This window comes from Pagrus major, chromosome 1 (assembly GCF_040436345.1).
Source record: "Pagrus major chromosome 1, Pma_NU_1.0".
NCBI classification, from domain to species: Eukaryota; Metazoa; Chordata; class Actinopteri; order Spariformes; family Sparidae; genus Pagrus; species Pagrus major.
In genome coordinates this window covers 27,234,898-27,260,989 of record NC_133215.1, presented here as the reverse complement: position 1 = coordinate 27,260,989, position 26,092 = coordinate 27,234,898, and the positions used below count along the sequence as shown (strand labels likewise).

General features: G+C 40.5%; 1 protein-coding gene across 7 annotated transcripts in view; it reads right to left on the bottom strand.

Moving 5' to 3' along the window:
- The window catches only part of cnnm2b (cyclin and CBS domain divalent metal cation transport mediator 2b), a 41,061-nt gene that overhangs the window by 4,336 nt on the left and 10,633 nt on the right, over positions 1–26,092 (bottom strand). For 6 of the 7 annotated variants that reach the window (XM_073472954.1, XM_073472970.1, XM_073472977.1 and 3 more), the window contains exons 2-4: positions 7,824–7,967; positions 5,065–5,202; positions 2,249–2,418 (exon numbers count right to left, since the gene is read on the bottom strand). In XM_073472954.1, coding sequence (XP_073329055.1) covers positions 2,249–2,418; positions 5,065–5,202; positions 7,824–7,967 — 452 coding nt within the window. Of the gene's footprint in view, positions 1–2,248; positions 2,419–5,053; positions 5,203–7,823; positions 7,968–26,092 lie in introns of all 7 variants that reach the window. The other variant, XM_073472961.1, reaches the window with a different exon arrangement.

Here is a 26,092-nt window from a genome sequence, read left to right as displayed (position 1 = left end):
ATACTGTCCATGGCTGCAGCACCACTATTCACCCTCTGTCTGAACGCTCCGTTTTAGTGCCAATAAGCCTAGCCTACTCTGATTGGTCAGCTCTCACAGGCCTGAGCAGAGTTTCCGCAGCAGCGCTGCCAGTGCTTTTGCAGCCACAGACATTGCTAATGGAGTGCTCTCATAGAAAGCAAAGCAATTTTTTGTGCATCTAGGTTACATACAAAGTTAATGCAAAGACAGGAAGCGTGAATGACACGGTGTAAATGTCGTAAATATGCGAAATTGGTGTCATTATTTTATTTGTGCGAGTTGAAAATATCCAACTTTCAGCAAAACATGCTCAGAGCTGGTCGGCTCTGGGGGAGAGAGTCAGGTGCAGAGCCAATTCTTCTGGAGGAATAAACACCCGGAGTCGCACCGAATTCTGCTCTGATCCGGAGCAGTTCACCGGCAGGAGGAGAGCTACGGTATTACTTTTTACTTTTTGTTATCAAAAAAGGGATTTATTTCCACTCCCTTTAATCAACCTGACTGCAGCAGCGAACCACATAAAAATGTCCTGTGTTGACTGCTGACTGGAGCTGGAGGGAGAATGTACTTTATTTAATGAATGTACAGAGGAGAGGGGAACAAGAAGAGAGAGAACCAGAGTCTCTGATGAGCACTGAGTTCATTGAGAGGCTTAACTTTATTCAAACAAACAAACACACACACCCTCCATGTGTGCCAGTGCGCGCTAGCTAACGGCTAATGCACCATCAGGGTGGTGACTGTATAGTTGGAACATTACAACATCAATGATGATGATGGGCTGTTTGGAGGCAGTTTCTGAATAAAGGCTGCGTGCATTTCTCTGTAGATTAAGTGTTTTGATCCTTTCACAGTATTTATAGAACACCTAGACCTGCTGTGTAGTAATAAAAAAAAAATCTCACTTTCTACATTGTGGGACCTTTAAACCAACAATAACAAGTCCATCAGCTGATCTTACAGACTGTTTGTATTTTCTGAATCTTAATCGAACCTTTCAGACAGGACACATGTTAATACTCTTACTTCATTTCTAATTTGCTCTAAACTGCACGTTTTCCACATGGAGCATTAGTGCTTCATCGTGTCAGTTACCATTTCTATCTTGGATTTCCGCTACAGCTTTGCAGTACTGATTCCCCCTATTCAAAATCTGCCACTTCCCTGCTTAAATATATTTATTCACGCTCCCCGTGAGTTCAGAACAAATCCACCCTCCTCCCTCCCTTTCACTTTCCTTTTTACTACTTCTAAAATCTCTTTAATAGCTCCCAATCTGCTCCTGAAACCAGGTCTCAAGGGCAGTGACCCCCCCCCCACACACACACATATATATATTTGAAAAGACGTGTAGTTCCAACTGCAATCCAAGTACTGAGTTTAACTGTGTGTAATTATGGGTGGGACTTCCCTTGATCCTGAGCCTTTTGAAAGACCTCCCTAACACCAAAGAGGAAGACTTTGTGTTGACAGCAGCAACATATTCAGGGACAGAGCAGACATTCAGGCCAGTTGTCAAACTGTAAGGCTAAGTGAAGGTCAGCTGCACTTGTTTTGATCCGCTTTTGAATAAATAATTGTAACTCTATAGGAGGATTTCTTTTAGGTGTCTGCAGAGAGGAGGGATGGAGACACTGGGGTGGTTAAAAACAGTGAAATACATACAGAATATTTCACTGTTTCTATTTGTGCTGTTTTCAATTCAAACTGGCGATAGTGTTCAATCAGTGCAGTACATTGTTTTCTTTATGCTGACCACATTTCTTCATATATTTTTGTGGAGATCTGTCTGTTGTATGTCTCAGGCCAGACATCTGTACTACTAATGAGCTGTTTATCTGTGGTATTGTTGCTTGCTTTAATCCACGCAGCTTGCAGTACAGTCATACCATGCATACCCTTCTAGGATGCGTGGCCCCTGTGGGAACAAACCTGCAGTACAGTCTGTTAGAAGGACGACTACACTGTGAAAAACGGCAGGATCAAGGAAAACAATAGCTAGACGTACTAGCAGCAGCGTGTCCCTTTGTTAATATTTCCAGTGTAATGTAAAGTAATAATAGTAATAGTTTGATTAGGGTACAAATATTATTATTGTTCTTCAGTAAGTCACATACACTAACGTTGTGCAGTATATTGTTTTAAATGTCAGGAGTAGAGTCAGCAGTTGCTTCGACATTAGACTCGTGATATGTTCTTCACTTTGTACCTGACTGTGTCCACACACCTGCAGTATGAGGATGAAATAATCCACAGGCTTGTTCCTGTGGAAGAGGTAGTGCTCTGCCGCCCGCTTGTTCTTCTCGTCGTATTTCAGGTCCTGGATGACGTTGGGGTGCTTCAACAAGCGCAGCAGAATCTTTTCTGACATTTGCACCGGTGCAAACGGCTCGACCTCTGAAGAAACACAGGGGGACAGAGAGGGAGACATAAATGATGGCCCAACAGACACTAGGTTTGAAGCTGATAAATACAGAAATATATTTTAGTGTATTAAATTTTTCTGGGTTTTGGTTGGACAATAAAAGTATTTAGATGACGTCCAACATTTTATAGACTCATCAACAACATGGACCTCATGCATTCTTACAAACAGATTTGGTCTGTTTTGTGGCATTCATACATTTTCCAGACCTGTCGAACGAGGCATGCACAGAAAGTCTGGAGGGAATCTGAACGACTGTGAATATTAACTTCAACTAAAATACAAATGAGTAACTCTAACACTTATATATTCTGCTCATCACATCACCATCATAGCTGACTGGGGGGTTTGACAACAACACATTTTTCAACCTTTTTCATTTTCTGATTTTATTGAAGTATTTTGGACTGACGACTTACTGCAGTGCTACAGTTCAACAGTCGCTGTTATCCAGGTGAACATCTTCTGTTGCTTGACAGTAACAGTGTGCACTTGAGTGTCTCCCATCTAAGTCATGGACTACTTTACTTTACATGTTTAACAGCATCTAACTTTGTTAGTGCTGATGATACAATTCTGGCAGCTGTAGCTGACTTTTAGTGTTTTATGATTCAGTTCAGACTTTAGTTTTGTTTCCTCTTTTTTACTCTTTCTTGTCATTTTTGTGAATTAAACTTGCCCGTTAACACAGCAAAACATGTAGGGATGGGACTGACAGAGTAACTCCAGATACAATGCAAGCACAATAATGGCATAACATCACCATACAGAGATTATATAATAATTGATAGAATATAAAATATTCCTAAAAAAGTGCCAAGTGCAGGAATTATGTATTTATTTACTGCATTTCACAGAATTTGGCCTGCAGCTTGACAATTGTCCGTGTGTGCCATCATTCCAATTTCAGACAGACATAAACAGGCAAAACGCTGAACAACCCGAAAGCGGAACAGTTGTGGAGTTAAAATATTTACAGGAAGGATACAACTACGGCTCGCTAAATTATTTTCCATCTGTGTAAATTAAGTTTACAGAATTTTACACCACAAGGAGTCATGAAGTAGTGACTCTGGTGGGTCAAACTGTCAGGGGAATCTGTCTAGAGCGCCTGCATGTTTTAATAAAAATAGAGATCATTTGCAGCAGTGTATCAATGATTGTATCGCAAGAGGAAATTATATGATATATTGCTGTGTCGATATTTTGTCCCACCCCTAGAAACGAGTACCTTTATACGCCAAGAGGGGTATTGATTACGCTAATGATGAAATCTCATGAACATACAACTTCTCATGACCGGGGGGCTTTCATTTCCATTCATTTATTTCCAACAAGTTTGTGCAATAAAGAGAGTCCAACTTGGAAACCCTCCCACAAGAAAACCTAACACATAAAAATATGAGAAGTTAAAGATAAGAACACTAAAACTGTTTTTGCTTGAGGCCCAATATTTTTCTCCGTATTGTAATTTCACTTTCTTTATTGCTATTGAGGATCTCTCCTCTGCTGCTCTTCCTCAGGCTTCTGTTCCATTAAAATGTTTTTTTCTAGCGGGTGTCGTATTGATTGTAAAGCCCTTCGAGGATGATCTGTGATTGGTAATTCTGGGCAATATGAATAAAATTATCTACATCTAAAAATTTGCCGGAGTGACCAATAATTAAAATATTCTGTTGCAGCATTAGTTTTAAGCTGTTACTGCGTCTGTCTGAGTGAACTTAACACGCAAACCGGACCACAAACTCATGTATAACTTTTAAACACTGTATCCAGATTGTGACTGGCCCGCTTCAGCCGTCTAATCAGCCAATCAGCTCCTTCAACTCAGCGGCGGTGATATGTGTCAGCTGGCTGCTGGCTCCACCACCAGGAACTAAACTCCCTAATAGCCTTTAGAGGAACTTAATCAATGCTTAGCTGCTAGGTCAAAGTTCTGAAGCAAATCCATCTGCGAGGAGGCTGCTGCTGCTTCCGCTGCTGTAGTAGTACTTGGATATTTTGCAGCCTGTTCAGAAATCCATTTCCCAAGGGAAAGCGGGTAAAATATTTCACATTTTACACTAAGTATGCCGACTTGTGTGAGAACCCCGACCATAGGCCAAAAATGCTGGACGTGATGTCACTGAGGAACGAGTGTAAGCAAACAGGGTGGTGTTTTTAAAGCTGTGAGCTAAGATCCCAACATGTAACCTTCAGTGCATGACACGCAAGCAAATAGACGCCTGCGTTTCTTTCCCTTTTTTTTTTTTTTTTTTTTGGATCCATGCGCAGTCTGCACAGACATCCCGTGCCGCGCTCCCGAGAGGCCTTCCACCTCTTCACAAACACACACACACACACACACATGCACACCAACACCCTTGTTGTGAGTCCTCACACAACTCATTCCCTCACACACACAAACAACAGATACTCATTCTACACACATACTCACTCCTCCCTACACCCTCTTGCCCAAAACTCAAAGGCCGCACGGGCACATGCACATGCACATGCACATGCACACACAAACAGCTCTCACTCTCTCACACACACACACACACACGCACTCTTTCCCCACAGTGAGGGGCTGAGGGCACACTGGGGGAAGTCAAGCAGCAACGCAGCCCACTTGCCTGTTGCTAGGAAACGCAGGGTAGCCAGCAGAAGCTGAGGTGATATTTTAACCTTCATTTCATTGTCGGTAGGCTTGAAGGCCGAGAAATCCTGCTTCCTTTCCCGATGGGTGATTTTCTTCTTCGTCTTGTTGTCAGCTGAGGAGGGAAAATGAAAAGTCGAGCGTAAGACACAAACTGAAACTTTCTGTGCCACAGGACGAGGACGATCCTCGCCACTCCGCAGATATTGAGCGAGTCCTCCCGGGTCACAGGGTGACTAAACTTGAGTTACCCAAAGCTTATTGCTTTTTCCGGAAATGTAGCTGTGGCGTCCTTCTCAGAACTAAAAGTGAGCTATAGGGGGCTACACTGTTAGCTTACCACATTCTTAGCATTACTTAAAGCCATATGTATTAGAGCAATAAATAGACTAGCACGTAGTCCATGTCTGCAGGCCTTTACTGATACCATGAGAGGCGTAACAGTGCAGGCAGATCACGGTTTGATATGATACATGAAAGATGGTTTAAAAAGGGAAGAAAAATGAATGATTTACTCCCCTCTGGGCATAAAATCTGAACAAAAACATAGCACTGTTACTTTTTAAAAATTGCATTATGTTGTAGGTTTTGTTGCACAACACAAATAAAACAATCTCTTAAAACAGATCTTTATTTATGTACAACTGAAGGGTAAAATAATGATAATATCACATCAATTGATTAAAACTTGAAACAAACTCATTTTAATGCTGCTGTAATCATTTTTTTTATATAAACAATGATCTACGTGTAATGTGAAAGAGGTCACTCATAGCGATGAAGACAAAAATCCTGTCAGATCTTCCTCGTTTTAGCATCTTTCAGCTCACTGTTTTAGTTTTCCTGCCCTGCGACTCAGTCTCTTAGCGCACAGTAGCGAGCAGTGATAAAGCTGGCAGCTGTTTTCAGCAACAAGTCTATAAAAAAACAACTGTATGCTACCTGCTCAGCTAACACCAGCAGACGGTGAGCATTTAAATCCTAAGGGGGAGATATTGTCTCAGGAGTTGGTGGAGAGCAGACTAATCTTGGATTACATTTGTCGATACAAACACAACTCCTCGGGAATGCTAATGTCCGACCGTTCAATGTTAATGGAAGTCAATTTAAAGCATTTATTGATTGTTGTTTTTGTCTACTTGGGACAACTGAACAAGCTGTAAATGCAACGTGGACATGTGTCATGTATTCTAATTTGTTTGGCTGGACTTCTGGTGAGGATGTGGCGAGGAGCTGCTGCTTACTGAAGGGACAGAGATGCTACAATTGGTAAATCAGAGCAACACTAACATTTTGTTAAATGCTCCACTAGCTTCACCAGCTAATTGCTAACTTTGTATGACTGCTGTATGGTGCTGAGCTGTCAGTGTAAAGTTGGTTTATCAGAGCTTTTTTTTACTGGAAACAGCTGCCTGCTGGAAAGGGGATGTTGATGGAAGCAGAATTGAAAGGCTGTCGACATAAACTTTAAATTAAAAACTAAAATTGCACAAACACATACTGGATTCACTTTAAGCTTCCATTGTTAGTAAATAAATATTTTCATTGCGTCACAGATAGGACTTTTAGTTAAAAACAATCAAACAATCTTAAAGAAATGATTATAATTCATAAGGTCTTTCTGCACCATAAAGGATAAATAGATGGTGGTAACCTCATTTCTTTGTCGTTTTTTAGTTTGGAATCTGTAGTATGTACCCACATCTGATTTAACTTGTGTTTGTGGGAGATACAATGTGCAAACCACACCTTCAGCCAAGGTGACAGGCTTAAACCATTCAAAATGAATCAGAAAATCAATATAAGACTGTACGTCAGCGAGGTAGACAGCTTTTTTTTCAGGGTGTCTACAGGTATTACACTTACATTTTCAAGACCATTTTATTAGAAGTATTTTTTTGGCCTTTCTCATGGCTTTATTGACAGGACAGCTTGAGAGATGACAGGAAATGGGATGAGAGAGGGATGACATGCAGCAAAGGGCCACAGACTGACTTGAACCCTGGGCCACTGCAGTGAGGACAGGGCCTCGGCACATGGGTCTCACGCTCTACCAACTGAGCTACTGGGGCGCCTCGTTTTCAAGATACATTTGTAATAGATTTTTTGAATTTTGAATTTTTATTGAAACTCAGAATTGTAATATTGACAATATTAATGAGGTAATAATACAAACTCAGAAATATTATTTTTTTCCATAACTGAATAAACAAGCTGTTCTCAGAGGAAAATAAGGTCCTAGAACACTGTTTGAAACTAGCAAGGTGGCAGGGTCCGCCACATATAAACAAAGTAAAAAAGTACGAAACTGTGTTGTCCTTTAATGTCAGTTTGTTTATTCAATTTATTCAGTCATGAAAACAAAGAGAGTTTGTTTATTTAGTTTGTTTTGACATAAAAAATCGGTCAATGAAGATCTTTATCATCTGATAAAAAAATGTCTTCCACAAACTTACGTAGTGCACCTTTAAAGATTGTAACATCAACAGACTTTCACAGAGATGAGTGTAACTCTTTGACAAAAATAAATAAAATACAATTATTGTGGCAATTAAGACTTCACAGATTAAAATTTAACAACGTCATGACTTTTAAGGCCAAATATTAATTAAATTGAGTTGAAGGCTTTACAAAGACCTGCAGACACCCTGATTTTAGACTGGTGGCTCTCGCTGTGATAGTATGGAGACACCTTGAGGTCTCACAGGGTTATGGGGTTTCGAGAGGGGAACCTACTGTACAGGTCCGTCTCGTCCAGGATCTCTGACTTGATGATTTCTTCGATCACGTCCTCCAGGGTGACAATACCCAGAACCTCGTAGAAAGGGTCTCCCTCTCCCTCGTTGTTCACCCTCTGAACTATGGCCAGGTGGGATTTTCCTAGCAAAACATACATGCACAAAGACAGGTTATAAAGTTAGGGTCGTATAATGATAAAGAGAGGTAATTGTAGGTCAGGCAGCGATGGGGGTGTGAGGGACCAAACAGGCAGGGACACACACAGCTATTTCCAATTTGATCCACATCAATTTATCACAGGAAAAAACTGTACGTACGTTTTTATACGATGTGAAATAGGAATTATAAATTACTTATGTCAGATAGTGTTGTGGCTGTTGTACCGCGGAGGATGCAGTCTGAATCACACAGAGCAGGTGACACAATGAGCAGGTGATCTGAAGGACTAACTGTTCTTTAAAATAACCAGGGATGCAGCACATGGTAGTTCAAATGTTAACAGTGCCAGCAGAGAGTGAAACAGCCAGAGAGACAGCCAGACTGACAGTCAAACACTTCTAAATTTCATCATACGGTTCCCCTCAGCCCTCCCTCCCTCCACATTCGTGTTCCCAGGACCCTCCTGTGAGCTGTACCATCTGAAAAAAAAAAGAGAGAAAGAAACAAACTGCCGTGTATGCAGAGAATACTGTCAAGCAAAACGCTAAACAAATTCTTTGCCTTTTCTCAGCTTGTGATCATTTAAAAGGAATTTTCCAGAGGCCCGGGCTAATATTAGCCCCTGCAAAATGAAGTTTCCATTCCGCCCCGGCGATATTCTCACCGAGCGAAGGAACAGACCGGGCGAAGCCTCGGCTGTGTGATCAGATTGTCTCGAAATGGGCCGTTTGCATGCAGATACACCTGGGTGTAAATAATGGAGGACGTCAGTGTGCTCGTGTGCATGCACGCGTGTCAGAGTGCACGAGTGTATGGGTGCAGGTGCGCGTGTGTGCGTTTATTTTTGGAGAACACCGGGTACATCACTGAGTCAGTGCTCGGATGCTGTTTCAGCTAATGTTGGCTGCTTTGGTGCAGGCTGAGAGGACTGAGGGCTGATCACCCCCAGTGTTTTATTGCACTGCAGCTCGCTGCCTCCTCGCAGCACTATGACAGCACGCTGATGTGCAGGGTACAGAGCCGGAGAGTCTGAACGTGAGAATGTTGTGAGCATCAGACGTAGAAGTGATGCTTTCAAGAAACATACTCAGGTTACACCTAAACGTTTGGCAGGGTGAGATCCTCAAAGTGAGGTATTAATAATGTACACAGCAGAAATCCACCATCACAAAGAGTCTGCAAACGGCCGGTTATATTCAGGTCTTATTTTCAGAGTGTCCAAGCACAGCGTCGTGTTCACGTTCCTTTTAAGATGTCGGTGACATCTTGAGTGTGTCTCTTTATCACTGAGGGGTGGGTTTAACTAGGACAAACACAAATGGAGCCTCAGTGGGTTACGGCAATCAGGCCTCAGAAGTCCTTGAGCAAGCAATTACTCTAAACTGCCCAGGGAGGGAAAAGGCAAATGGAGCGGCCAGCACAGCGAAACAGATCAATGCTCACTTCCTTCTCTTTAATGGCATCCACTCCACTCACACCGGGTTTACAAACAAAGCGTCCAAATTTAGGTTTCTAGGAAAAGATTGTTGTTCCTAATGTCACTTAAATATTATAAAGTGTGACTTGAATTGAATGTCAATATTTAGAAATTGGCCCAGAGAGGCGAGATCATTTCATCTAAAAATATTTTTTCTTGCACAAATGAACTAATTTCAAGATTCTTTTTGTACAGAGTATCATGACACCCTGGTGTATTTGTTTCTTAAAATGTAAAGGAATAGTATGACTTCTGGGGAAATACACAATTTCTCTCTCTTAGTTAGATTTATTAACTTGTCCTTTATTTTAGCCACTGAGACTGAAGTCTCTTTTCAGGAGGGACCCTGGACAACACATAAAAAAGAATACATCATGATGATGTATGAACATGATTTATGATACAAAAGCTTTAGTTTAAAGAAATAGTCCACATGATGGGTGCAACGATACTGGAGACAGCATTCCCCCGTTCAGTCCTACACCTTGGTGTTTTAAAGATGAGAGTTTAAACAGGGGGACACTGTCGCACTAACAACGACAACGGCAACAACAACGACAACAACCACTGTCACTTCCAGGTAAAACAACTGATTTGCATTGCAGAGACAGGTGATGTTCATCACGGTTGTCGTTTTCAGCCGGAACTGTAACATTTAAAGAGATATAGTTACAAACAGTGGTTCGACCTATCTGACATTTCTGTTTATTTTAGGTACTGTATTGCTTTGCTAGGGTCACTGATCAACAAACCAGCGACATGTCATCGCTGGTTGAGCTAACTGCTAGTTTTGGATAATCCCAAGGTGTCATTTCAGTCTGTGGCCCTGCAGGTAAATTAGGTCTCCGACCTAATGTTAGTAATAGTGTGTTATTAAGTGTTATTAATGATATATTTCAGTGTCAAACATGCATTTCTGATGACGTAGACATTTTTTACCTGTGTGTTATTGTTAGCAAACATTGTGATCGGTTCTATGGCTTCGTATTTATTGTACAGACATCAGAGTGGGATTGATCTCATCGAATTCTCGGCAGGAGCAAGAATTTGAATAAATTATCTTAGAACAAGGTCGACTTACTTGACCTCCTCCAGTTACATGTAAAATGTTTCTAAATAAAACATGATTCCTGTTTCTGTATCATGATGGCCATAACAAGAAGCACTTATGATCTCCTGTTATATACACCCACCTACTATCACAAGCTAGTAGGTTGACCTTAGGTTATCCCCAAGGTCAAGAAATACCTGTCATGCTCAAGAATCCACAACAATATCTTCGGCCGCTGAATATTTAATTTTCCAAAGAAATACGGCTATTAACATTCAAGAGAGATTCTCAAATGAATGTAAAATACAATTGACGTAATGGACAAAATAACAGGAAAATGTACTGTATGAGACAACACCACAGCCTCAACAACTAAAAGTTAAATCAACACCTGTTTGATGTTGAGCGTTCTGATGATTAAATACCTTTGCAGGGATGTAGTATTCGACTGTTTTTATTATTGTGTCCACACAACATGAATGTGAATGACGGGTTCGGCTTTATCAGAGGAAAAGGACCAACCAATGGGAATGTGTGTCAACACATCCTCACCTTTCTGACACAAAACGAGGCCCGACCTCCGACCTCCATGTGAGCCAACTGATAAGAGGTGGAGGACACCGCAGAGATCAACACACTAATCTGCTCTGCTCTTGGAGCAGCCATGTGCTCACACACACTAAACACACAAATGTTACAGCGCAGCTCGCTTGTTTGACAAGTTAAACTAATCCCATCGGGATGTTTGTCCACATCAAGAACACTTTCCATCACCTCTATCTACAGAGTATACTCAGGGTTAACTATTAGAGATGACCCCCGTAAGAGCTTTAACAGAGGCCACGCAGGTCAACAGTTTAATAAAGAGAGAGAAGAGCGTGTTTAGTTAAGTTTAATAGTGTTTCTCTGGAGTTTGGAGTGATTGATTTCATCAATTCCAGAGAAAAGACGTCACATGGAAAATCAGACACCCACTGTTCCCTTTATACTATTCTGTAGATTTTCTATGGAAGTCACTTTGGTTATATTTAACTGGTGACTGTTGATGTTCTGAGTAAATATTATGCTACGCTTCTACTGTGACTGAAATGGCAATGTTGAATGCCTATTGGCTTTGTTGATCCCCTGACTTTTTGACTAGCTCAGATGGATTACTTATATTGTGAAATATATTCACATCTTCTTCATGGATTGCTACAAGGTTTGGAACAGATGTTCATGGCTACCACATGATGAGTCTGAATTACTACCAAGGGGTTCATTCATGTTCCCAATGGGTTAGATTGTAATAACAATGTTGATCAACTGAGATTGGCACTGAATTTTATAGAGACATTCATGGTTCCCAGAGGAGGAATCCCAACAAGTAATTTGTAATAATTGCAGAGGATGCCTTAACCACTATCCCTGAAAGCATGAGCAGAAAACACCACATTTCTTATGGTGCCATGTTCATAATTTGTAAAGTGAAAATTCCATCGTATATTTCCTTCCATTATTCACCAAACACAGAGGTCATGTGATAATATTAGTCCTGTGTGAATCAGGATGTCAGTGATTGAGGGTTGTATTTCTTTTTTAAAGCAACATTATGTAACTTTTTGACCTTAAAATAACAGCTTCAAAATCATGTTGATGGTTCAGTGTCTTGTAACAGGGTGAATGGTGCCTCTGTCTCAGCCACTCCGCCCTCATATCACTTGTTTCTGCACTGTGTAACTTCAGAAATCACACAAAATGCTCATTTCTACATAATGTTGCTTTAAACATCTTTTAGACATCTGTTCAGACAACTGAACGAGTAAGAATTTGATTTGATCAAGTATACTGTATTGGCGTTTAAAATGTGTGATGACAGAGAAGGTTAGGGGCAACAAAAAGCTATCGTACTCAAGTACAGTGACAGACCATCTTTTCAATTTATCTCAATGAGCTGCAAATGTGTGTTCATGCTTGTAACACATACAGAAAGTTAACAAAAAAACGAATTTCTTAATCCCATGAAAATACCAGTCCTGTGTGAATAGGATGCCCCTCAGTACCATCTCCCGACTTCTCTTCTCCTGCCATCATCAGGTCAAATTTGACCCAACTCCTGCAAAACTAATGTCCCATCAGCTTCAGCCTCACTTTATTGTTAACTAACAAATGTTTGCATGCTAACACGCTAAACAAAGATGGTGAACAAGGTAAGGTATGTTAAAAACCTTGTCACTATGCCACGTTAGCATTTAGCTCAAAGCATCACCGATCACAAGTACAGTCTCACAGAGTCGCTAGCATGGCTAAAGACTCTACAGCAGATATACTATAGATTGGAGCATATCAGACTGTAGCAGATATTATGAATATTAGTCGTCATAGTGAGAAGAACAGACATCAGCGCTCAGAATCATTCAGTAAAAGTTCACACACAAAGTCACACAACTCTACAGGGTCATACAGCATACTTTCTTGCTCTCGGTTCATTACATTTATCTGCAGATGTCTGAAGCAACGTACAAAAAGTGGATTGAAACAAAATCAAGCTGTCAAAAGTCTGCTTGGTTAGCTGAGCAAATGATCTAAAAGGTGTCAATTTACAAGCACTGTACCCATGTTCTCCTCTTCTAGTGCTGTCTACAGTCTATCAAAAGTCTATTTCTGTCTCTCTCCATGTTACACACACACACACACGTCGTCTTTCACACAGTAGCTCGACTCCACATCGTTTTGTCTCGCTGTCCCACAAGATGAGTGCATACTTTCCAGTTTCCCACAAAGACAAAATACCACACAAGCGACAGAAAAAATGCAGCGTCTGTCTTCCGTAAATATATTACGAGACAATGACAGCCTGTTTATTCATAGCTCCTTAGCTGCTGTTATGGCAGTGGGTTTTGTGAGGGGGGGACTGGAGGTAGAGCGGGAAGGCTGACCCTCTGGACCCACTGGAGCCTGGAACTTGGAAGCGGGCCACAGGGAGAGCGTGTCCTTGCAGAGACCAGTCGTCTGGGGTCCTATAAGCCACCACTGCTGCCTGACATCTGGGGCCGTCTAGCTGGGCTAAGGCTGAATGCATGCTGGGTAGTCCAGCACACAGGCACACTGCACACATCGGGGTCGGGGGTCAATTCACTTTCAATTTCATCCATTAAGGAAGCATGTTTTTTTCTCAGGCCAGAAACTGAAATGCTTCAGTCATTAAAAAGCTCCCGTGTCCAATTTCTCAAAAATTTCTGAGAAAAAAGTTTGTGTCATTAGAACTGTAAATGGCAGTTTGAGTTTACTTTTGTAATTGGGCGAAGTAAAGACACACACACACACACACACACACACACACACACACACGGACGGAGGATTATTTTGTTTCCCTTAACAACAAAGCAGCAGATGACTAAGGTACCAGGAAGTGCTTAATCTCACTGAGGAGAGAGTCAGGGGCACAACATATTTGTTCACTTCTGAGCAAAATGATGAGAATCTACTCCACAGCTCCATATCCCTGCCTATTTGAGTATGTTTTCAATGTTTAGCAGGTTTATTTTTTTTGCTTTTTGTTCATTTTCTTTCAGTTTTCTAACAGCTTTCTTCCTCCTGTCAGGAATTGAATTCTAGAGGCAGATATTTGTGAAAAAAAAATCAAACGAATCTACAAATGCTGCTCTGTGAGGCTGTATGTAGTGGTTTGAGCTAAATGCTAAGCACACCATGCTAACATGCTCAGTGTGATGATGCCAACATGTTTACCATGTTCATCATATTTGAAGTGTTAGTATGCTAATCAGCAACAAAAAGCTGAGATTGAAGATAGTTTTGTGAATATTTAATCGTAAAATAATGGACAAAGTGAAATTTTGTCCTGAATTTGGCATTAGATGAAAAAGATTACCAACGTGATTATAACTCATGATGTGGGGAACATTAATGTTTGCAGCAAATGTTATTGGACCTCATCCAAACGGGACATTTCACTTGACTTGAATTACTGCCCCACAGTTGTATACCTCCATGCACCAGTCGAGTTGCTGTTCCTGAGCTCTGGTGTTGAATAATGGCCAGAACATTTTTTGCAGAATATTATGATGTCGCAGTGAAGTTGACCTTTGACCTTTTGGATATAAAATGTCATCATGTCATCATTTTATCTTATAACAAATGTCTGTAAAAATGTTATTGTAATTATCATATGAATTGTTGAGTAATGGCCAAACTGTCTTTTTTGAGGTCACAGTGATCTTGACCTTTGAACACCTAAATCTAATCAGCTTGGCCTTGTGTCAAACTGGAACTCTTGTGCCAAATTTGAAGAAATTCCCTCAACGTGATCGGAGATATTATGTTTACAAGAATGGGAAGTAACCCTAACCTTTGACCACCAAAACCTAAAAAATGTATCCTTGAGTACAGGTGGACATTTGTGACAAATTTGAAGAAATTCCTAGTCATTCCTGAGATATCGCGTTCACAAGAATGTGACCATGAATGTCTGTACGAGATTTCATGGAAAGCCATAAAGCACTTAAAGGTCATACTTGAGTAAAAGTAAAGATGTCACGTTAAAATATTACTTTGGTATGAGTGAAGTCACCCATATGAGTACTATAGTACTCCATACCCATATAGTACTTGAGTGAAAGTCTTTAAGTATCCTTATCAAATAAATGTAGCAGAGTAAAAGTACAATATGGAAGTTTAAACAAGAATAAAATGGAAATACTCAAAATTGTACTTAAGTACAGCACTTGAGTAAATGTACTTAGTTACATTCCATCACTGAATCCATGTGAAATTTGTTGATATATTTCCACCTGGAGTGGTGGAGCTTACCGGCCGACACTGCCAATCCTAAAGTATTGCTGCTAGTGTGACTGTAAGTACAGGTCAAATCCTTAAGAGTCCCAGCATGTATAACTTTAAATGATCAAAAGTAAACTAGACTTCAGGGCCCGTAATTCACAAGAAACACACAGACCATGACCTGTGCTCCCAGTGGCAGCTTTAGACCTGGTTGGCACAGATTTAAAATGTGGGAAAATAATACTTAAAGGCATAAATCAACACAACTTTCAATACCAGTCTGCCAAGTGTCACCACAGCAATAAAAACTGCGGAAAAAACTAAACTGAGGATACACCAATATTTTCAATGGACTCATTTTACTCTGTAGATTGACAAGTACCACATTAAAAGCACTCCAGCTCTTGATAGCTGCACCGAGCCAAACCAACAATCATCCATCTATCTGTCTGTCTGTCTGTCTATCCATCCATCCATTCATCCGTAATCCAAAGCCAAGCCTGAGAACCTCCACTCAGGCCTTCAGAGACCGAGCCGTGTGCTCTTTTCCACCATTCCCAGCTTATTTATGGAATGCAGCTTTGTCATATTTTTCCATAGCGCAATTTTCCCCTATAAATAGGCACGTAAGGCTCGGAGAGTTGGGGTGGGAGTATGAGGGGTCAGTATCTGTTGTGGACACTCATCATTGCCCCCCTCCCTGTCCTGCTCTCCCCCCTATTTTTCCAAATATTTGAGCACTGACAAATATAGTGCAATGTTAGGGTGATGGGAACCCATTGGACAGTCTTTCTTCTAAATCTACCTCCAGTGAAAGTTTCCAGCCATTCTGACCCATTTTTCCACTGACATGGGCAAAACCCTGATGCTGGTAACAAGTCGACTATTTAGAGCTTCATTTACATAAACATTTAGTCTGAATACACATGCAGGAAAATCACATCATCGTTCTGTGTCTCGGCCTGTATTATCAGGAGACAGAAGTGGAATGTGTTTCAGTCTGTATGTTTGTGTGTATAAGTGTCACAAGTATTATAGATAACTAAGATAAATGAAATGCCTTTTGAGGCATTCATAATATCAATATAAACAAGGGAACATATTCATCTTAATCAGGCACTTAAAAAGTAAGTAAGGCTGCTGCTCCGGAGAGGTTTGGTAAAATTCTGAGGAAATCCTGCGAGTGACGTCACTGGAGCAATCAAAGGGATTTAAGGGATTCTTTGATTTCCTCTTAGTTGCTATTTTTTGATCTTACGTACCTGCCGATAAGCCTTTCCTGTGTGCAAGATACTGTGTGGAAATTGTCAGCTGTAAGGATTACAAGTTTAAATTTCCCTCAGAACATGAACACTCCATGATGGCGCGCATTAACAGCAGCATCAGACTTCATTAATTAATTAATTAATTACAACACTACACAGAAGAGGAAATCAGAAAACAATCAGGTACCTTCTCTCTAGATGCCTTAGAAAGCCTACAAAGACAAACTTTATGGAACAACATGACTCTGAGATATCAGGATATTTAAGGTCAGGGCAAATGATACAACAACATGAGCGAGGCAGGGTGTTCCACACATATCTGTCCTGTTTTCTCAAGTTTTTTTCATTAATAATAGCCATAATGTTCATCAACTTTGAAACACAGGTTTTTCCATTAGGTCTTTCTGAATACTGAAAGTGTTGCCGGAGCTTTGATGAAGACAACCCCCTTTTATATGCATCTTGCTTCATAGGTGAAGTAGTGAGAAACTGTGTTTTCCACCACTTTAGCATAGGGCAGGTCTCTTCATAACAAATTCAATTGGGCCAGATTTTAAAAGCAGAAAATGGAGACAGGTCAATTTTTTCCAGCAGCCATTAAAAAGGGTCTTCACTGTCAATTAGACAATGAGACATATTTTTAGTAGAGCACTTGCCGACTTGTAACTGTCTAGCCAGACGTTCTCAAAAGCTAAAAGTGTGGTCAGAATTGCAACACTTGAGAAAGATTTGTGAAAGATTCCTGATCTGTACATCCTGCGTGATCGATATTGAGCATGTGGAACTCTTGCAAGTTGTAATCCCTTTATGCTACACGAGAAAAAGTCTTTTCTATGGTGGAGTGTTGAGGATGAATTGAGGAGTTTCACAGCCTGAGGAATGAAGCTGATCTGTAGTCTGGTGGTACGACAGCAGATACTTCTGTATGTTTTGCCAGATGGCAGCAGGGTGAACAGACTGTGGCTGGGTGGGTGTTGTCCTTTAGTATCCTTTGGGCTCTGTGCAGACATCGCACTTCACCAATCACTGATGCTCTGTAGATGGGTAGCAATGATGTTCTGGGTGGTTTTACCCACCGGCTGCAGAGCCTTCCTCTGTGCATACTGTGCCACTCGGAGGTTGCTTCTGGGCCAGATGGGCCAATTGAATAGGTATAGGGAATAGGACAAAATTGGTCCATTGTGCCAAAAAAGGCTGGCATGGCAACATTTGTGTCACCATGTTTGTGCTTTCCCCTTCACAACATTCTCACCAACCGCTTTAAAGCTCCGATTGTAGTCGTAGTCACTCTCTCCCAATCTATGCAGAGCAATGCTCAACCTGATGAAGAAAGGGATTCTTATGTCTTATGGCACAGCACTTCAATTCCTTGTTGACACACAGTATAGATGTAAACAAACAGGGTTTCATAGTCTCGGGGTAGAGAGGGATGCTGGCAATTACTTTGAGTTACAGGGATGGTCTGTTACTCACGGGCCATCTAGCAAGACAGCTGGGAAACAGACACACACAGACACACAGTTGCACACACTCACACATACACAGCTCAGGCAAAGTAAAGAAGATAAACCAAGCGAAACAGTCTTTGACGAGCAGACACAATGAATTACAGATGACAGACCGGATGCCTATTCATATTCACCATGTTCACATCTCATCCTAGCAATATTACATCTAATTTCACTTCTACTGTTTCAATGGAGACACACAACAGATACACTATTTTACTGCTGACACCAAATAAAAATATAAATATATGTGAAGATACAATATGGAGACTGAAATGACTTCTACTGGCCTCAGAGGGCCTGTTTGTAATTGTTCTGAAATCTTTGATGGACTGAGAAGTGGTAAATCATAAGCACATTGAATTTAGCACACCCAATAAATAAAATGATATAATATAATTATATGTGAGCGCAGCCTAACAGCACAAACGGAGAACGCTTTATGGCACAAAAGTAAGCATTGTATTTTATAAAGGAGGTTATGGGAAATGTAGTCACCTGCATACAGTGAAATGCACCATAAAAAGGTGAATTTCTGTGTGAGTGTGGTTTCAGTTCAGTCACTGATGCTTTGGTCCTTTACCCTTGCTTGGCCTTTGGGTCAAATAATACAGTTAGCACGATATGGACTAAACGGGGTAATGCCGAGAAGTTAAGTCTGCTCACAGCTCCTAACCGTCATTAAGGGGCCTTGGTCACAAGATCACTCTGCTGCTACTAGCCAGTGGTGTTTCACTACACACACACATATACAGTACAGCCACACACACACACACATATACACACACACACATACACACACACACACACTGCTGGAATGACATTGTTGTTCATTCAGAGAAGCAGCTTGCTGTCGTAGCTGGCTGCGTTTGTTGTTGAAAGGTCCCCTGGGTGGAGATTCCTTTGGGCCTCAGTCATAAGGAGAGGCATCAATGGGAAACCAGTGGGGATAAATGAATGGGCCTGTGGTCAGGTGCTGCTCTGTTATGTGAGTGTTGCAACTGCTGAATGGTGAGCACATCACACAACGATGACAAGAACTGTGGGTGTTTTAAAGTAGCAAAACACATGAAAGCAGAACTTTGTCTCTTATACTTTTTAACTTTAAAGGTGCACTGTGTAGTTTTGGGGATGACATTTCAATGACTGATTTTTTTTATGCCTAAACAAACTTAATAAACAAACTGTCTTTGTTTCCACGACTGAATAAACGGAATAAACAAACTGACCTTAAAGGACAACACAATTCCATACTGTTCTACTTTGTTTATGTGTGGCGGACCCTGCCACCATCCTAGCTGCCACCTAACAGCTTGTTTATTCAGTTATGGAAACAATAAATATTTCTGAGTTGTATTATTACCTCATTAGTATTTTAAATATTAAAATTCTCAGTATGAATTTCTTCTCTGAAACTACATCGTGCCCCTTTAAGATTTTGAGTAAAACAAAACTATGTTCTTTTAAACATTTGATACTCGTCCGCCAGTGATGTTAAAATCATTCTCCTGGAAAACATTAAATCATTTTCGATGACTCATCTTAAGCTTGGGGGCCATATGTATTTACTGATTAAATAAGTTATAACTTGGGTGGCTCCCTAATCTCACCCATCCAAATGTCTTCCTCCGCCTCCTGATGTGTGGGTGGAGGCAAACAGTACATATCTGCACAGCTCCGTATTGCTCATATTTGCTGAGCCACGTCTGCCTTTGAGCCAACCAATCAAATCGGAGGGATTTGATTTGAAGCCCTCACGTTTTGTACCCAGATTCACAATTTACAATTTGGGAGCTAAAGAATTTTAAAGTGCTTTGTAAAAAAGTGCTACATAAATAATATAAATGAATTCGTAAAGACACAACAGTAAAGTATGATACTGTATGGAAAACAGTGCAATAAATATCTTTTAAAAATGTTTTTAAAAATACTTCAAACAACAAACTTGGCAGTCAATATCAAAACAAAATCAGCAGCAATAATGTGTCACAAAGCAGCGTCGATGCTGCAACCGAATCAGTTGACGCACTTGTGACACAGAACGAGCGAGCTAATTAAACACCTGAAAACACACATTTTTGGCACGCAGTACTTGGAGCTTTAAAACTCATAATTAATACCTCAATAAAAACAATTAGCCGGGGCCGAAATCCTTAAAGCTAGAATGAGCTAAGTAGTCCATTAAAAAGCTCTCGTGCTTTGTGCAATAAGCTTTGAGAATGTGGGTTGTTGAGGAAAACATGAAACCTACAAGAACGTCCCGCTTCCTGTGTGGTTTTTATAAAATTAGCCATCCGCACAGAATCATCAGTCTGCTGCCAATACTGATCACTGACATTATGATAACCTGGCTGCATAAATCCTCAGAATAAGAAGAACATGAGCATGTTGTTGCACTCCAGTGGAAGCTATTTAAGCATTGAGAGAGAAGTCAATCTATTTGTCCATCACTTGTACTGCAGTAGGTTTGTGTTAATTAAAATACTGCAGAATTACTGACTGTGCATCAATAACACGTGCACTTGATGCATTTACAAGAAATGGTTTGAAATAATTCTGCTCAAACAATTACAATCTTGACCCTACAACTCTCAAATGGCCATAAACATTAAGTCCCTAACATAATTAACTATTAACTCACTGCCTCAAACGCGTTACGATTCTTATCCTCAAAGGGAAAATCCACACTAGAATAGAATTGATATTCCAATTATTTTGGAAAAGTGAATTTCATATAGACATATAATAGACACATATAACATAGACAGACTTAATCTCACTTAGGTACTACATGAGCACAGCAAAATCACACAATAAAACCACCATCTGCAATGGTTGCAGACTGGAGAGGAATAATAATTGGAGCTGGAGGGTGAGCTGCGGATGGGGTTAAGGCTTGGAGCTTCGATCTTGGTCTGGAGGGTCAGCTGGAGCAGTGGCAGGGGCCTGCAGACCATAGTGGGGCTCTACTAGCAGTCTCTCCCCCCCCCCTTGCTGTTCACTGGGAGACACCAGAGAGGGAAAAGAGCAGGCATACTAAGAGAACTGAATGACCTGAAAATGCATCTGTGCATTTAAAACAAAGCTGCACAGGCCGATATCCGGTTTCTATCTTCTTTGGATGAGGGATGGAGTACTAAAACAATGTGAAAACAATGTATTCCAACTGCTTTCCCCTGTTTACATTTGACTGTGTACTTACTTGTGACTGACTGAGCCACAGTTTTCATGTGAGCTGTTACATCCACATGTGCTTTATGTAAAAGTGGGACAATAATGACCCCTAAACAACCAGATGAAGTTTTCAGAGAGTTAACAAGTGACTACAGTACCTGTAGTGTGGGAAGGTTGGTATCGTAAATACCTCTGATACTGTCTAAAATGCATTATTTATTTATTAGAAATGGGGCTGCGCCACCTGTATGCAACTTATAATATATTTTTTTAAGTAGCCAATATCAATAACCAGCAAGCTACATCTGTAAAATAACACTGATACAGAGTTAAACATTTTCAGGGTTAGGGTTATTGGGCTCTATTCTGTGCCCCTTCCAAGTTTCCTGGAAATCTGTTCAGTAGTTTTTGTGTAATCCTGCTGACAAACCAACCATAACACAAACGGACACGGGTGAAAACACAAGGTAAACACAGGTTCAATTAATGACAATTAATGAAGGTTCTGTTCCATTTAGTGTAGCGGAGACTTTCTAGTGAGCCAACATGTACAATAGCAGCACCTTGACTCTGTTGGACCTGAATGGAACAGAATCTTAATCAGTATCATTGGTAACACCTGTGCTTACCCGACTGTTTGATGCCAAAATGGCTGCTGTGAAAAAGGTCTATTAGAACACCAAGTTCAGGTACCAGAAAAAGTGGTATCGGACATCTCTAATTTCAATTGGTAGCAAAATGAATCAGATGACGACTCTCTTGTAATGCCTGTAATGTTGATTATTTGCAGGGCAGCAGAAAGATCTGCTTTATGTTCGACCAATATGAGGTATTAGGTAATATAGAGATGCTTAAGTTGTCAGTTGAGGTCTGCTTTAGTTGGATTCTTTCCTTTAAAGCAGCATTATGTAGAAATTGGCATTTTGTGGGATTTGGCGCCCCCCACAGTTTCTGAGTGCAACACCACTGTTGTAATTACAAATGTCACTATCACATCAAATACTTACTAGTTCAGTTGTCTGAACAGATGTCTAAAAGATGTTTAAAGCAACATTATGTAGAAATGTCTGAGTCTCTGAGTGCAACACCGCTGTCGTAAAAACAAATCCCAGGTCTGTAACAGTTTGTCAGACGTAATGTAGGTTTGAACTACAAACAAAACTCATTACATCATAATGTTAAGTGTTGAAAACTTGTATGTTGAAGTAAACATGTGACGCTGTGATCCTACCCTCTGAAATAACATAGTGCAGAGACAAGTGACAGAGACACCATTCACCCTGTTACAAGACACTGTACCATCAACATGAATTTGAAGCTGTTATTTTAAGGTCACAAAGTTACAGTTGCTTAAATATTACTTGTGAAGCGTGGGGAAATTAAAGGGTCACATTCACCTCATGGCCCATTGGCTTTTGCTTTTGCTTAAAAATGCTTACGAGTGACTCATGCCAATTTCTCAGAAACTTGATGTGAGAATTTTCCAAATGTCCCCCGAAATGACTGATTCATCTGCCACGGACATCTTAAACCCATAAATAAGTGAATCATAAAGACTCACGTAAGAACAAGTATTTCGTGTTGAATCTCAATCCTTTTTGTTGTTCTATTCATTATTATTGATGTGTTTTACATGAGCAGCTGAAGAGAAACCCCACCACTGCTGAACTCTTAGAGAAGTAGGCTCCATCAGCTGATTGTAAAAAGCGCCGGTGTCTTTCGGGCCTGTGAAGGGCCCGTCTTGGGCTTTTCCTCCTGCCAGCAAATGGAGAGACGGACAGTGTGCCTGGTGTTATCAATGAAGCCAGCCTCTTGGCTCTCCAAAAAGTGCAGCTTGGAAGGCGTCCATGGCAGGGCATTAGGCCTGGAGGTTTGTGTCGTTTGTAATTTATAACACTGAGGGAAATGGGCAAGAGGACAATATGGAGAGAAGAGGGAGAGAGGGAATGTGGGAGGAGGGGGATGGGACTTGCTGCACAAGCAAGTGGCTCTGCTTCCCTGAGTGTGCTGCACAGAGCCTGGTTACTAGGCTGACCAAGCTGGAGGGCTTTCTGTCCCTCTCTGAGGCACAGCCTGAATGGGCCTTATTTTCCCTTTTGCTCAAGTCAAAGTTAGACAGAGACGACATAAAGATATAGTCGTGCATACGTATGCATAACTGCAAATGCAGAGAGGATTAACTGTGGAGGGAAAGGAGTGCTTGGTTTGAAAAATAAATGACATATCGACAGACCTACACCGTACGAGGCCCGATAGTGCTCATCAGAGACACAGGGAATGTCAAAGAGAAGCCAGTAAATCAAAACGGATGACTTTCATAAAGTGAAGTATTACTGCTGCACTGTACCTCTGGAGCTCAATAGCTTAACCGACGTGACAGACTGCTACTGTGAGGGAAATGAGCTCAGCATATTCAGAGAGAGGGAGAGAGATGTACAGATCTGCACATTTTTTTTAGCCTCTGGTAATAAGACAAGACGATCACTGCAGCACATCAACATCATCATCATCATTCTTCTCCTCCAAATCAGGACACAGCAACACTAATAGCAGCAATTTCCCTTCATTTCATAAGAATGACATAACGCACAACACCCAAATTACCATGATCATATCTTTAAGACATAACTGCGGTCAAGGCAAACATTTCAGTGACGTTCTCCTCTTATCAGAGACAAACAGAAACAAAACCTGGCTTTTTACAACCCTGGATACAAAAAGAGAATGTGATCTTTGCTCATCTTTCTTTTATATATATATATATATATATATATATATATATATATATATATATATATATATATATACTCAATTGAAAGCAGAAACAAAGACAATATATTTAATGTTTGACTTCATTAACTTCTTTGATTTTGTGATTTTGTATATATGCTTATTCTGAATTTGATGTCAGTAACATTTCAATCAAGTCAGGACAGGGGCAACAAAAGACTGGGAAAGTAAACAGGTTGATTGGTAACAGGTGATAGTATCATGACTGGGTTTGAAAGGAGCATCTTTGAAAGACTCGGTCATTCATAAGCGAGGATGGTGCGAGGTTCACCACTTTGTAAAACACATGATTGTACAAAGGGTATAACTACATGGGCTTATTTTTTTCCAAGAGTGTGGATGCCCGACCCAAACCAGTTGAGACCTGACGGCCAGAGTGGGTTCAGATAAAAATTTGGAAATGGTGCCCAGGTCAGGATCAGGTTTGCTCACGTTGATTGACAAACTGTTTAAGTGAAAATACAGTGTTAAAATAAGGGATAACTGATAATATCTGATGGACCTACTGTCTCTGCTGGGGCTGTATGTCCTGTTAAGGGCTGAGGTTTGTTATTTATGTGTAAATGCTTTGAACGCAATTTGTTACTTCTAAGGCGGCAAACATTCATGCAGTTTTAGCGAGCTAATGATGGGGGATGTAACGCAAAACTTGTCATCAGGGGAGTTTAAAAACTATGCAGAGAATACCAAGCGGAGAAATCAAAGGTATGGCGGCATTTTGATTTAGTGGTCAATGCTGATAATAACAAAGCAGCTGGTTATGTACAGTGTAAAACTTGTGGGATTGTGATGAAATACAATGCTAAGAGAACTGGCAATTCAGCCTTGCAGCGACATGTGGGCAGAGGATGCAGGATGCTCCAGAATGCGGCCCGAGCCACACCCTATCTTGAGAAGACTTTGTAAACACTTGCCTGTAATAACAGTTTCTTCACAAATTATTGCATTCTACTTTTTGATTACGTTTCACACAACAGCCCAAGAGCTCATCACTCTGAATGGACATGTAATTAAGAATGCAATAAAAGCTAAAAAGCACAAAAACGTGAATCTAGTCTTGAATGAGATGGAGACAAGACAGCTTCTCATTTTGCCATCAGTGGCAGATCTCTCACGAGTGAGATGATTGATTTCAATTCATTGTGCAGCCCTAGTGATTCCCAAAAAGTCTGGATGCTGTGTCAAACCTAATCAAAATTAGAATGCAATAATATAAAATAAACAATTTGCAAAAGAAATTGTCTCAATCCCATTCAAGACAACATTCATATTTTTGTGATTTTTAGCTGCAGGAGAAGGTTTCTGACATTCACAGTTGATTGAATGACCTTTTATTGCATTCTTAATTACATTTCCATTTAGAGTGATGAGATCTGCCATCAAACGCTTGATTGCCTCGGACCATTAAAATAACACTACAGATAGCAACAAGTGTCCAAAAACCAAGAACTGAATCTGTAATGTGATGATCAACATGGACAACTCAGAGATCTTTCACTTTAAAAAATATTTAAAGAATGCAGTTAGTTACTAATGAAGCATTAACCTTTTCCATTACAAGCATATAAAGTTTTTCTCAGTCTCAGTCGGATGTTTTGGTCATAGCTCTCATATCATGTCAGTTATGAGGTCTAAATAATCTGCACCAAACACCCTGGCCCTTCCAAAAGAATAAAAACACACACACACACAAGTCTCTGTTTTGGGAAACAGCTTATTAAAAGGAACGTGGGGGTGTTTGCATTCTGGATTGCGTAATAACAAATTTTCCTCAGTAGTGCATGGCTACAGATCCTTGGCAACATGTGCTGGAAGCAGACTCAGCTCCTTAACTACATCCACAACACAAAACTAAAAGCCTTTCTCTAGAAAACAGCCACCATCAGAGGCTAACGAGTGAAGTTATGAAGTAGAAATGATGGGCACTAACATCTACAACTGTAATGTAAAACAAAAAACTGTAACCATTGAAATCTATACTATATACAGTAGATATTTTGAGACGATACATTACACCGTTAGTACTTCCGTGGAGGAAAACCTGATCAAAACAGACCTTAGTA